Consider the following 15,181-nt stretch of genomic DNA (forward strand, 5'->3'; position numbering starts at 1 on the left):
AATGTTTTGACTACTCGTATCGCAAGATTCGAGTGTCGTCGTCTCATAAACGTTATGCTTGGGTAAGATAATGGGCCAGCGAAATATTGTTTCGCACCAATTCATTTGGCAAACTTGTGCAACAGCCAAATGCAAAAACCATAACAAGACGGACACAATACAGCCGCAAGCATCTCACAATATTTTGCAAAGCAAGAGAAAAACCAATAAAATAAAACCCGAATCTCAAGACGCGCAGCGTTGTAATAACAAAAAAAAAAAAAAATTGGGGTTAAATGGGAAGCAAATGGGTTCATTTGCATGCCCAAACCCAAAAGTGCAACCAGAAACTGGAAATAATGTTACAAGACACGTGGATTAAATCAAAAGGCAATTGGAAGCGCATTCCGTACAGATGTTTGACTGCGCGTAAACCAGTTGAGAATTATTGGCACAGTTGACGTCATTGCAAATTGCTGCTCATTTGCAATTTATGGCAAAGATTTCTATCGTCAAATGTTACAACGCTTATTAAATGCAACTGAAAGGATTATTTACAAGTATAATTACAACATTTTGCAAAATGATTGGAATCTGTTTGAATGCTATTTATTGTACTGCAAGAAGCTCAATTACTCTCTCTTAACTTATCTATTTAACTTATTGAAGCAAACAGACTTTGGAGCCAATAACTTAACTCGGCTTAAGATGATAAATAAAAAGTTGATGTAATAGGTCGACAAAGCAAAGTACGCCCATTATTTGTTAGTCAAAAACTTCCTTATATGTGTCTGACATTTGCTCCACGACTTTTTGGGCCAGCCGCACGCTACAATAACTTTGAAGCCCACGAGTCTGGGAAAAGGTCGGCAATTTAGATGATGCCTTAAAATAGCTTTAATTAGGCTCATTTTAAACTAAGCAAATGTCTTTGCATGCCAATAATAATGCGAGTTGAAAGAAATCACGTGAAAACCGGGAGGGGAATATGAGCGGAAATAAACTGAGTGTATGCGTTGTGACAATTGTTCTAATGCCATGTTGATATTGTGAAGCATACAATTCAATTGACAATATTCAGCATTAAAATGATCCAAAGCCTGACTACAAAAGCAATTGACAGACAGTTCAGTTAGGGAATGTTAGCCTAGCAATGAGACCTTATATAACAAATTAAATGCGCACTTAAGCCGCCAATCAAAGAGACACTCACCATAGAATAATAATTGCTATCAAATATTTGCATACCTGTAAAGAAGTAGATTGAAAATTGAAAATTATTAAACAAGTTAAATATATGTACATAAACTAAAGGGCATATCAGAGAATTGCTCAGAGTGCTTTTTATTCTCTGAGTTATTTATTAAAACTTGTCAGAGGCAAGAAAATAAAAGTTGACTTGGAATATTAAATAAACATAAATAAAAAATTAAAAATAAATAAATATATATGACAAGTGCACAAAACATTTTGCTATGGCGTATTTATGAATTTTATTTTACGTTTTTTTTAATTTATATTCTTTTTATTTTATTTTTGGTTCTACGATTTATCCTGTTTTTTATTTGCAGTAGTCACAACAAAATTACATTTATATCGCTTTTTTTTAGCTCTTTTTTTTTATACGTTCGCCGTTTTAAAAGCGTCGGCAAAGCGCCGCGAAAGCTGCGCGGCCGCAAGTCCAAATCGCAGAGCTGAGCTTGCGAGCGGGCCCGCGTTCGCTTTCTGCGCTCAGTCGACAAACGGAGCTTGGCCGCGACACTTGGTTTAAGCGGAAGCGTCAACGTTAACGGTACATATACATACACACACACACACACACACAGACAGACAAGCGCGCGAAGCCGCCAAACTTGGTAGTCAGTCGGCGAAAAACGAGAAAAAAAAAAGAAAAAGAAATAGAGCTGAAAGAAGAAAATTGCAAAATTGCAGGAGAAGTTGGTTAGAAGAGCGCTCAAGCTGAATGGTACGAAGCGTTTGAGAAACAATTTCAAAAAGAAAATTAAAGTTTTAATAAATCTTAAGAGCATAAACTCGTGAAAAACACATTAAGAAAAATAAATAAAGTGAACTACATCTTATGCAAAAACATATGTAAAAAAAAATTATTACAATTGAAAAAAAAATTATGTTAAGTTGCAGTTTTTGATCGCAAAAGTTTCCGCATTTTAAATTAGTCAGCTGTTTTTTATTTTCTTGAACACAAACAAAAATACAAGAAAAATTACAAAGCAAAACGAAAGACTTAAGACACAAACTTGCGCGTGTGCAGCAGCAAGTGAAGTGTGCGCCCGTATGTGTGCGTGAGTGTGTGTGTGTGTGATTTTTATTGACCAAACATATAAAGCAAAGCAATGTAAAAAACAAGAAGAAGGCAGCCCTGAGGCCAAGCGCAAAGAAGTTATTTGAAACTGTTTCGTTTGGTTTCGTTTCGTTTCATTTCGGTTTGTTATGTGTTCATAAAAGTGCAATAAAAATAAAATGCTGTTAAAAAATTATATTAAAACACACACTCGCACAAAAGACAGACTGAACTTCACGAGGCTTTTGCCTTTGCTACTGGTTAACTGCCTTTCTGTTTGTTTTTCCACACAACAAATTTCGTAAAAATTTTGGAGCGCGTACCGCCACAAGTAGATGAACTTATCCATGTATGGGAAATGGCATATTGTTGGCGGGCGCCCCTCTCTCTCTCTCCGCCACAACGGGGGAATTGGGCAATGCAAAATATTGCAACAGACAATGACTGCCTTATAAATATGTGTATATGTGTATGTGAGCTGCAGCTTCAGCTTCAGCTTGATTTGTCTGAAGAGTGTCCGGCATGCGGACTTAAGAGCGGGCGAATTGTAAAGAAGTTAACCTATAAGGAGGGTACCTACTTTGCAGTTGAGGAAAACTCTCAAAGCACAGATTAGAGTTCGCTTTTAAGAGAAGTTCTCCTATAAGGCCATGTCCTATATACAGTTAAGGAAATGTCTCAAAGCAAATGCTTGAGTTTTCTTTTAATTATTGTTTGTTTTTCCCTTAGGCATAAGTTCACCTGGCTTGGATCTTTATACGCTTAAGCAAAAATATCACGGCACATACTAGATTTTTCTTAGTTAGCCATGGTGAATGTTTTTTCCTGCTTCATAACCCACTTTTTTCCGTTCGTCTACCGCATACACAGACCTTTTGCTTTATCATGCCTTTCTAACCAAGTACTGAGGGCTTTGTTGCATGTTTTAAGGTGCAAAAAAAAAAAGTAACACAAAAAATAAACAGAGTCAGAGAAATAAAACAAAACTGAAGTAAGAAAACAAAAGCAAATAAAACGTTAAAGAAAATGCAAAACGAATAGCACAAATTATAATCAAAGAAACGAAGAAAAATTAAAAACTCATGTGCTCAGCGAAGAGCTAAATAAATGTGGCCAATGGACTTGTTAACACACCGAAGATCATTCACTTAACGGTTTTTCGCAAAAGAAACATTTATAAATAAAAAAAACAGAACTCAAGAGAACTTAAATAAAAAGTAGCTTAGAAACTTTATATAAAGAAATCAAGTTGGAATTATTTTTTTTTTTAATATTTAATGCAGGTTATTTATTTTTTTTTTTTTAATATTTATTTAGACTGGAATATATATTTTTCATTCAACCAACAGGAGCAAGTCATAATAAATAACAAAAGTGAGCAGCTTTTCAAGAACCTCTCAGTTATACTTATCATTGTCAGACTCTAGATTTGCTTGAGAGCTCTAGAGATTAATTGCAAAAAATTTTACATAAATTTCAATATTTTTGTGCCTTGAATTCTAGACAAGATTGTTTTTCCCTTATGCAACATTTAAATGAGAAAAAATATGTATATAATATACTTTAAATAATAAACGCATGCGATAAATTTGAAAAAATATACAACTTCTGTGCCTAAATTCCAGACTAAATTGTTTCTTAAAAAAAAAATATATATATATGTATATATATAATATATATCTTTAAATCTTAAAGAATGCTACAAATTGAAAAATAAGTACAATTTTTATTCAAATGGGAATAATTAGAAATCAGATATTATGAAGAACAATTTTTAATAGATATAATTTATGAAAATTTTAAAGATCTAGATTCGATTCGCTTTAATTATTTATATCTGTTGCCCAATACATTTTATTATAGCTTCTGGTAGCTTAAGCCGCACGGCAACAGCTGCGAATATTATTTCTTTATGCAAAGCGCACTTAAGATTTAAATTTTCACAATTTCAAAAAGTGTAAATGATGTAAACAGTACACACAACTAGCTAGAGACAGCTGTTGTTGTTGTTGGTGTTGCAGCTTGGCCGAAATGATTGTTGCTGGATTATATAAGAAGTGGCCATGCCACAAACCGAAACTGTAGCCAGAGCAAGAGAAACGGCGAGAGAGAGAGAGGGATGATGAGAGGGAGAGAGAGAGAGGGGGGGAGAGCGTGGCCAGCTGCTAACAGCGCAACTGGTGACAAGCGAAAAGGAAGCAACTGCCGACCAATTCGGCAATCGACAACAGCTGCGGCTGCAACATGTTGCACGTACTAAATACCCACTAACATTGCGGCAAGCGCTTCGATTTTGGCTGTGGCAGGTTTAAAAAGCCGTTTAGCTGTATTTAACAGGCTGTCTGAGGGTGGGCGTGGCTGTGGCCACAACCAAGTTCTTTCCGCTGCGAAAGCAAAAGCAGCTTGTGGTGATTTTTTCTTTATTTACTTTTTGTTTTCTTTAATGGGGGCGCAGCTCAGGGCCCCATTTTGGCGCGGTGCAAGCATTGCAAAAGATTTGCAAATTTGCAAATTAAATTCGTTGCATATGAGTAGCAAAATGCACACACACACACACACACACACACACACACATCGATATGGCTTGGCGCATATTGCAAACAATTTTTGGAACAGCAATTGGCATTTCTGACGTTAACGTTAACGTCGACTTTGACGCCGACTGCTGCGCTTGCTCTAACCAGTTGGCAACCTTGGCGTTGTTTTGTTTTCGGCGCTGTGCTTTGCGTTTATTATTATATTTTTTTTTTTGCTTTTTTTTTTTTGGTATTTATTTTGGGTTTTTTTTTTTTTAATTTTTATTTTAAACTTGCACTGGGTATGCGCATTTTAACTAGCAGTTAGTTACATCAAGAGTAAATCATATTTCAGTTATTAACAAACCTTTGGAAGTCGTCTGTTTCTGTTCTGTTTCTCTTTTCTTATTCAGCACATTTTGCTAAATTAAATTTCATGATAAAGAAGTTGAACAATTTTTATGTCTATTAACAATTTTATTTGCCATTATTATAGAAGGGTATTCGGTCTCGACTTAATCCAGTTTTTATACCCTTTAAACGCTTCGCTGAGCTTATCTGGTCATATTCCTTTTGTACTTCCATCTACTTTGATCCCGAAAACTACAAAAGCTAATGACTTGACATTTTTTATATATAATATATATGTATATATTCTTCGATATCCCCAACCATTTTCATAATATCGATAAATTACGATTTGCAGACTTGGTTTCTTGAGCACAACTCAATGATTAAAAAAGTTATATGCCGCAAATTAGGTATGTGGGCTTTCGTAAGGTACATTAAGAAAAAAAATATATCACTTTTGGAATACCTAACCCACTTCTTCCAAAAGATTGTAAAAATCACATTTTCAAAGCTGGAGCCTTGCGCTTTGGTATGCACACACTTTTTAGCGACAATATCTAGCACTGAACATTTCAAAAAGATCGGACTATAGAGTCCGAAGTTAAGCAAGTACACTTTGCACATAAAGTAGGCATTAGGGCAAGAAGAAGCACAGCCGCCGCTTGCAGCTAGCAAAAATGTTTGTAACGGCAGTTTATCGCTTGGTTCAGGGTATTCCCTAGTCGAACACTTCCGCCTAGAGCACTCTTACTTGATCTTTTTAGCCGCATTAAAATTACACAAAATGTTGTTTTATTTGTGACGCATTTGCGTCGTATTTAATGTGGGAATCTTTATAATGGCACAATTTTCGCGCCTCTCTTTTGGGCTCGAGAAATAAAGAAAAGAAAACAACATATCAACCGAAAAATTGTTGTCCTTTGCGTCATCTTTGACAATGTTAAGCAAACAACAAAACAACTGCAAATATTCAACTTTAACAACAGATACGTAAATTTATGACCACGAATTTGTGTTACTAACCTTACTCAATTTTTTTCGAGCGAGCTTTTATTTTATTTTATTTTTTTTTGGTTTTTAATGATTTTCGAGTTTGACTTTCGAACGTTTTATGGTCATTTTGTGTGCGCGTGTGTGTTGTCGTTGTTGTTTTTACTATTTAACTGTTGCTGCTGTTGTTGTCAGACGTCTAGTTAGCCGGCTCATTTGATTATGTATCTAAGAGATGCAGAGATATCAAAGAGAGCTGTTTGTCTGTGGCATATGGCCAAATGACGGATCTCAACCAAACATGAGCTGGCACTCTAAGTGGGTCAAAGTCTGACAGCGAGGCCATTAATTTTTGAACAGGAGTTGCCGCTAGCCTAAAACTTAGCAAACTAATTAAATTAATTACACAGCTAAGTGCGTATAAATAATTAGAGTTACATTTTGCAAAGACTTTAAAAAATGTTTGATTAAGTCAAATAAAATAGTTTCAGAGACATTAAATATAAATATAGTAAGGGGCGCAATAATTCATAAACAATTTATACCGCTAAAAGAACTTTATAAAAGCATTCAGAAACATTCACAGCCATGCACATAATTCATATCATGTTACGTGAGACTCACACATTAGAGTAAGGTCGAGATGTAAGTTACATCATGTAACTCAACAGACTTCGCTTAACAGAGACTTAAGATTATGTTAAATTGACCAAAGTGCAGCTTATACAAATGTATACTATGTATATTTCAAATAAGGAGCCTAACATTATGTCAAATTGTCTAGTGTGCAGCATAGAAATGTTATTTTTACATTCGACTTAATGTAAAACTTAACAGACGTAGCTTGACAGAGGCATAAGATTATGTTAAATTGCCCAAGGTTTCTACATTTTTGATACTAATTATATATGTTAAAATTGTTCATGGAAGAAAAATATGTTTTAAAAATGTTTATTATTATAAAAAAAAAGAAAGGAAGAAATAACACCCGAAGAGTTGTTTGTCCCTTAGAACGGCATTGTATGCTTAATATGTATTTTATACTTTTTCAAGTGAAAAACTTTTCGAATATTTCGATTGATATAGCAAAATTTGAAGAAGTCACTGGTTTGAGTGCTTTTCGCACTCAGCAAATCATTTATTTCTAGCTTTACGGATTATTTTCTCCTCAAAACCTACTTTTTGTACTCCCCGCCAATCTAGTCCACCCAATACGTTGTACTACGAGATTAAATGCAAGTTGTTTGGAGTTTGCATTAAATATTTGAAGCACATAAATGAAGCTGTGACTCACAAAAAAAAATATATTATAAGATTGAAAAAAAGCTGTTTGCGTTGAGAAAATCTAACGAAAGTCAGTTATAAGAAGACGTCTCTAGAATATTATTTTTTGGCTATCAATCATATAAGCCAGTCGAACTGAGCCCGTATGCCCGCACCTACCTTTTCCTCAATAACAATTTCTAAGCGGTTCTCTGTTTACCTGTACATTTCACAGTCCATTTCACAAAACTTGATTTGCTTATTCTGACTGCATTTTCTTGACGTAGATTTATGTATAGATACGTATATAGATAGATACATAAGTATGTTGAGTGTGTATATTTGGGTATTCGTTTTCATGATTGTTATTCAAGACAGTTTGTGTCTTTCCATGTGCGCACCGTCATTTAATTTTTCCGTGTTGTCATTGTCCGAGTGGCCCCACGTTCTGAGCACCTTTTGCAATTTGCATTTACAGACATGCATAAATAATGTAAGTTAAGTGAATTTCACTTGTACAACTCGCACATTGTTTATACGTATACAATCTGTAACTGTTGTCAATATTTGCTGAATCTGTTCGAGCTCCAGTTCGAGTTTCGTGTTTTAACGTTTTGTTTTCCCGGCAAAACCTCAATGACCCGCGGCAAGCTAAAAGCTTGAAGGTTCTTCTCAGAAAACTCATTACGTTCGCTTATTTGCGAATTTGTACTGCCAATTCTTATTGGTAAACATGCATATATTACAAATAAATAACCTTCAGGCGAGCTAATGAGGTTAGCTAAAGACGAAGCTAACTCTCGTACATTCTATACATCTATGCACAGCTCAGAAGATGATTATTAATTTTGATTATAATTATATTTTAGTTGAAAAAGTAATTCTACGAAAGTTACGCAGTCTTAAAAACAAATAATTGTAAATTCAATTCTCTATTAACTTAGAGGGTATCTGTAAACTCAACAGATAAAGGGAACATTAATACAACTTTTAAAAAAGAACTTTTGATTATTGAAGACAAATAATATATTATTTCCTATAAAATCTTCTCTTCAATAATCTATCTAATTCCATTTCTCAAGAAGCGCTTTTGATTGTAGAAGACTAAGTTTGCAATTAACAAACTTTTTTCTTATTCTTATCCTAAGTTCCTAAGTTCCTTCTAGAAATAATATATTAAAAACTTTACTTAATCTTGAAATAATTCTATTTAAATTAATTAATTGATATTTTATTTTATATTTTTAATCCTTTATGATTTATTTTATAATATGTTCTGTTCAAATCTCTATAATGTCATTTTTTAACAATATTTGATTCAAACTTAAAAACTATTAGAATGTTACCTTTTGCTATAGTAATAATTGGTCAGAAATCTTTGCAGAAATCATTCTTTTAAAAATATTATATTTTATTATAATATTTTCAACTTTTAACCAATTGGAGTCGTAAGAACTCTACAAAAAATTTGGAAAAAAATCTCTATTTTGAATTTTTTCCAATTATTAAATTGTATTTAAATAGAACGAATTCTTACAAGGAAACAGGTTTTTCTAAAATTAAAGAAAGTATTAATATTCTTAAAAATATAAGAATTTTAAATACAAAATGTCGAAAACTTGGTAAAGTGACAGTCTAAATATTGACTAAATTATATATCCGAAAAATCATTTCTATTTTTCTTTTTATATGTTTTTTCGGAATATATAAATCTATTTTTTTTTATTGATATGTATTTTTGTTAAATACAAATATTAAATTATTTTTTATATTCATCTTAATTAATTCTTTTAGTATCAGCTTTTGATATAAATCATAAATTGAGCTTAAGCTTTGACATGGCAACATTATTAATTTACTAATTTTCATGAGCAGCACATTGTAATGCTCAGCTAAATGTGGCATAAATTACAAATTGTGTCTCCAGCCAACTAAATCAAATGAGATTTTCAAAACAGTTGCGAGGTTCATTAACGTACAGCAAAAACACGCGATTCATGTTGCCCTTTCTGGTGTCTGTCGTCAGCTGTCAAAACTCAAGTGTAATAATTGCCAGAGATAAGCTATGCATTTTTATAATTTTTATTATACAAATCAAAGGTTAATGAAGCGCCACACACTTAAGAATATGACAAAGTTCAGAACGCTTTAGATGTGGAACTCACACAGAAAAAGTCAAAAATATTTTGAGGGGCAATTTAAACATGACAAATGTTAAAGTTGCTGTTAAAGTGACTGTCAAGTGCGTGAAGTGAGTTGAATATATATTAATATATATGCATTCTTTAAAGTGAATGGTGCTTCAATATACTCAGAGAGAGACAAGATTGGAAGGGATTGCCGGCTTGGGCAAAGATTGTGAAAAACGAAATTCCCGCTTTCCTTGCCACGCTCAGCTCTGACAAAGAGTTCATCGAACTTGCGGGCAGATTTAACAACAACAATTCGACTAGTTAAATTTTCACTTTCGGGCATTGTTTGTATGTGAAAAAAATGACGCTGGCTACTAACAGCGACTGCTTAGAATTTAGCGCCAAGTTAAGGCTGTGAATTTTTGGTCAGCTGGAGCGCTTTGTGTGCCTTGGCACGTGTCTGTCATAAAGCAGCGCCAATCAATAAAACACATAGCCATATAATGATTTATTGACGCAAGTGATAATCCAATATACTCGTATTCTTTTCGATCCACACAGCACACAGAGCCACCTCAGAGCGAGTGAGAGAGTGAGAGAGAGAGGAGAGCAAACACACAACAGCAAGATGGCGGCCGTTGAAGTGCGCAATGGCTATAAGTACTATGGCTCCAAAAAAAATCCCAAGATTGTGCTCAACCAGCTGAACATGAACGTCATGCGTGGCTCCATGTGAGTGGCATTCATAATGAACTCCAATCGAGCATTTGCTCAATGAATAACTATTCTTTCCTCTTGCTCCGCCCTCGCGTGCGCCCTTTAGCTATGGCCTGCTGGGCGCCTCCGGCTGCGGCAAGACAACGCTGCTCTCCTGTATTGTGGGCCAGCGTCGGCTCAACGGCGGCGAGGTGTCCGTCTTGGGCGTTAAGCCCGGCGAACCGGGCAGCGGTGTGCCGGGTTCACGTGTCGGCTTCATGCCACAGGAAATCGCTCTCGTGGAGGAGATGAGCGTCAAGGAGACCATCTTCTATTTTGGACGCATCTATGGACTCACAGACGAGCGCATACGGGAAAAGTTCAAGCTGCTCAAGGAGCTGCTGCAGCTGCCGCCGGCACGGCAGATGATCAAGGAATGCAGCGGTGGCCAACAGCGACGCTTGTCCTTCGCCTGCGCCATGATACACGATCCCGAGCTGCTCATTCTCGATGAGCCCACGGTCGGTCTCGATCCCATGCTGCGCGAAAAGTATATATCCATAAAACCTATCATATTCTGTTGTTTTTTGCTAACGAGCCCGAATTCTACTTTCACAGAATCTGGGAATTTCTGGTGGAAACGACCAGAAATAGTAAATTGGCTGTGATCATCACCACACATTATATCGAGGAGGCCAAACAGGCCAATTGCGTGAGTTTTATTTACAAATTAATTGCTAGCTCAAGAAAAATACGAGAGTGTAGGAAAGTCCTAGATCTAATACCCCTAAAGATACTTTTTATAGTGCTATATAATAAAGTAGTGCAGGCTTTGTGGCCTATATATAAGCAGCAAAAGAGTTATCCATACAAGAAGATCGTTCCTATGGCAATTATATGATATAGTGTTTCGATCTGGCCGATTCCGACATATGTATTGACTGCAACAGTAGGACGGACTTATGTAAAGTTTCAATACGAAAACTTAGAAACTAGTTCCAATAGAAACAAACAAACTCGGCTGTTGATGCTGATCAGGAATATATATACTTCGGAGATGCCTTCTTCTAGGTGTTACATTACCTGATATATATTGCTTATACATTCTTGGTAAAGACGACGATCTGAGTCTATTAAACCAAGTCCGTCTCTATGAACGCATGTAACTCGAGCATAGCTAAGCTTCAAAATCCTATACATAGAAAGCATTTGTAATTTCCTCTCGATATTTTTTATCATATACACAGTATTTATAAATATCGATATAAAGAAATTGCCATGATATCGATAAATATCGATTAACGTATATTTTGTTAAACATAATTCATAAATTATAAGAGCTAGAAATAGAAAACTTAGTATGAACCTTCTATTATAATATACCTAACGATTTTTAACGGAAACATTTGAAAGGCTAGCCTCAAATTTAAATATACTAAACGAACCTAAAGACAGACAGACAGCTTTGAACTATTGCATTTGCAAGCTACTTATGTTACCTGCTCAGTTTCTTAAACATTTAATATTCTATCAACTTTTTAGATCGGTCTCATGCGCAATGGCGTTCTGCTGGCCGAGGACACGCCCACAAATATTATGATCAAATTTGGCACACAGTCCATTGAGGATGCATTTCTCATACTTAGTCAGCGTCAGGGCAATGAGGATCAGCTGGCGCAGATCATTGATCATAACAGAAACCAGGCGTTGCCCGTCGCGGCGCTGCCAACTGAGGTGATCGATGTCCACGACACGCCCACAGCCGAGAAGCCGCCCATACCGTACGAGGAGCCACCTAACGAGAATCGCAAAAAGATATTCTTTACGACCAAAGGACGTCTCAAAGCGCTGATGACCAAGAACTTTGTGCAACTCTTCAGGCAGCCCTCGTAAGTGCCAGACGGTTTTTGAATACAAGTTGGCAGCAACTTTTTAATCGAACTCTTCCTCTGTCGCTAAGTGGCATCATTTTCATGCTGATGTTTCCCATCATACAACTGTCCTGCTTTTATTTGGCCATCGGCAAAACGCCCACAAATCTGGAGCTAGGAGTCTATTCCGGCGAGGTGGAGAGCTATTCCGAGTGCTTTGATGATAATCTAAAGACCATTTACAAGGCCAACGATAGCTGTCATTTCAACAAGCTCTCCTGTCGCTACATACGTGAACTGGGCGACGATGTGGCCACCAGAAAGTATTATCCGACCGAAGCGGCTGCCCTGGCGGATGCCAAACGCGCCCTCACCGTGGGCTACATATATTTCGCGCACAATTTCAGCGATTCGGTTTACGAGCTCATCGAGGATGGGGTTCATGCCAGCGACGGGGCCGTTGACCATGCCGAGCTGACCGTGCACATCGATATGACGGGTAAGTCGGCGTGACTATGGCTACATATAGCTCCCGGGGTTATATATTTCAATTATACCCTTACAGATCAACAGGTGGCGTACTTTATGCAACGCAAGCTGCGCGACAAGTTTAGCACCTTTATGAACAGCGTTGTCCAGGACTGCAATGTCTCGGCCGCCCTGGTCAAGTTGCCCGTACAGTTCCAGGATCCCATCTATGGCAGTGCGGACATTGAGTTTCAGCAGTATTGTGCGCCCGGCGTGGTCATGACGTGAGTATATGATTAGGGCTAAGGCTAACATAGGTTCGACATGGCTCGTTGCCGGAACTTCCAATTCTCTTATGCTAAAGGATTCGCAACGGGAACCAGCAATTATTTTTCCTCAAAATTTATTTCATCTAATAAGCAAAAGTTTAACTCGAAATAATGCAATTATTAGCCAATTATCAATAGAGCTCGAATTCTATATGAAAATATATGAGAAGCGAGGTTGTGAACTAAGAGAAGAAGAAGCCTCCGGGCAGGGAAAACATGTGAAAGCATTCATCATATAATGATTAATCGATATATAATAAATTCGATAACACTAGAAATCAACCGATAGTATCGATATGGATAAAAGGATTTGCACAGTATATACATACGTTAACTTTTTTAAATTATGAACTCTTTAAATCGAATTTATAGGTCGATTATCGGTAAAAACAAATTTAATACAGCTTAGCAGTACAAGAAGTTGCTTAACATATATCGATTAATCGTTATATAAAACTGTCGATACCATTTGATATCTATCGATTATGATTGTATATATTCCTCTATCTATCTTCCCTTTCTTTAAATTTAACTACAATCATTTTGAAGCTACCAAGTCGAACCTTTCGATAAACATAACTAATCGATAGTTATCGATTGACATAAAATTGCATTTGCATAGCTATCCTTAGTCAATTTGTCTTTACCTATAACTACATCATTAAACTTTCCCACTCTCTTCCCAAGCATGGTATTCTTTCTGGCTACTTTGATGACGGCTGCTGTATTTATTTCGGAGCGCATGGATGGCATTTGGGATAGGACCCTGTTGGCTGGTGTTTCGGCAACCGAAATGCTTTGGGCCCATCTGCTCACCCAGCTGATAATCATGGCACTGCAATCCTTTGAGGTCATCATGTACATCGGCATCGTATTCGATACGTATAACAATGGAGATACGACCACATTGATTGGACTGCTGACGCTGACAGCCTTCTGTGGCATGCTGTTCGGTAGATAGATAGTTATATTTTTACCGAGCTTGAACTGATTTGTGTTTTATGCAGGTCTCTTCATCTCTGTGTTCTGCAAGTCTCACACGGAGGCCAACTTTGTGGCCACTGGAGCCTTCTACCCCATGATCATACTCTGCGGTAGGTTTTCGCATAACTCGAGTAATTGATTTTAGGATTTTTAATGCATTCTTTTTAGGTCTGCTGTGGCCGTTGGAGAGCATGCCGAGCTTTCTGCAGGATCTGGTAATGGTGCTACCCTTTACCATACCCTCGATATCGGCGCGTAATGTCATCGAGAAGGGCTGGAGCATTACCAACGAGAAGGTCTACAATGGTTTTCTCGTGATGGCCGGCTGGACGATCATTTTCTTTGTACTGTGCCTGATGGGCATCAGGCGCAAGGCGTAGTGGGGCTGTATTTAATATTTGGGGTTACCATCTAGAAGTCGTAGCGTATTACAATTTCCCTTTAGGCGATTTTATATATGTATATTGTGTTATAGTATCTATATAATTTAATAATTATCGGAAGCATATCACTCGCATGTCGCAGACTCTCTTTCATCATCCAAATAAAAACTCATTCGATGCATTGTTAGCCAGACTACGTTCGGGTTGCCTAGGGATATCAAGAAAGTTCTTCTACTAATAAATGAATGACGTTTTCTTTTTTTATGTATGTACTAAATTCGGCAACCCAACGATAGATTGGTTTAAAAGATCTAAGGTCTAAGGGGTGTCTCACAAAAATATTTATAGTACATAGCACACAACATTTGCATTCATGAACGAAACGTTTGAACATGTACTAAATTTAGTACATTTAGTACATTCGTATTATAATAACAACCTATGTAAATAGCCCAAAATCAGAAAGGGATAGCACATATTATCATTATAAAAAAATATGCGTAAGATTTTAGCACGCGTTCCACTATACGAACTGTTCTAAAGTGTTGTTCTAAAATGCTAATTCTTTAAAACGAAATTTTAAAACTACCAAAAAGACACAAAAACTCAACAAATAAATATTTTAATGGAATATCGAACTAAACACAAAGTTTTTCTTATTACATTTTTCCTTTCAGAGGAATTTTTAGTTGAAGTTTTTTTTAGTACTGTACTAAAACAGTTTTAATAATATATATAATATAATTAATAATTCAAAGGGTTAACTTGGCCAACATTTAATTAAATACATTTACATTTGCTGCTGTGCTAAAATTGTACTAAAACGAACTAAATTCGCAAATACCTTTTAAAGCGCCCGTCTAAAAGACGAAATGCTGATAATTACTCAAGTGTGCAAATTTAAATGACCGTCAACA

The 15,181-nt window shown here is 36.2% G+C and overlaps 1 protein-coding gene across 1 annotated transcript; it reads left to right on the forward strand.

The window, feature by feature from the left end:
• The first annotated feature begins 1,677 nt into the window (after positions 1–1,677).
• Positions 1,678–14,884, forward strand: LOC115758619 (ABC transporter G family member 20). The gene is made up of 10 exons (XM_030699352.1): positions 1,678–1,771; positions 10,095–10,265; positions 10,357–10,779; positions 10,848–10,941; positions 11,772–12,118; positions 12,190–12,599; positions 12,666–12,852; positions 13,585–13,850; positions 13,905–13,991; positions 14,050–14,884. Exons 2-10 carry the CDS (start codon positions 10,162–10,164, stop codon positions 14,259–14,261), a joined length of 2,130 nt encoding a protein of 709 aa, XP_030555212.1. The 5' UTR covers positions 1,678–1,771; positions 10,095–10,161; the 3' UTR covers positions 14,262–14,884.
• The last annotated feature ends 297 nt before the right edge of the window (positions 14,885–15,181 follow it).

This window comes from Drosophila novamexicana, unplaced genomic scaffold (assembly GCF_003285875.2).
Source record: "Drosophila novamexicana strain 15010-1031.04,08,12 unplaced genomic scaffold, DnovRS2.1 tig00000193-arrow-pilon, whole genome shotgun sequence".
Taxonomy (NCBI): domain Eukaryota; kingdom Metazoa; phylum Arthropoda; class Insecta; order Diptera; family Drosophilidae; genus Drosophila; species Drosophila novamexicana.

Excerpts from the sequence above, each read along its gene's own strand:
- LOC115758619 (XM_030699352.1), top strand. The coding sequence starts at position 10,162 with ATGGCGGCCGTTGAAGTGCGCAATGGCTATAAGTACTATGGCTCCAAA. Across the intron at positions 10,780-10,847 it reads GATCCCATGCTGCGCGAAAA|AATCTGGGAATTTCTGGTGG; the intron begins GTATATATCCAT and ends CTACTTTCACAG. Across the intron at positions 10,942-11,771 it reads AGGCCAAACAGGCCAATTGC|ATCGGTCTCATGCGCAATGG; the intron begins GTGAGTTTTATT and ends TCAACTTTTTAG.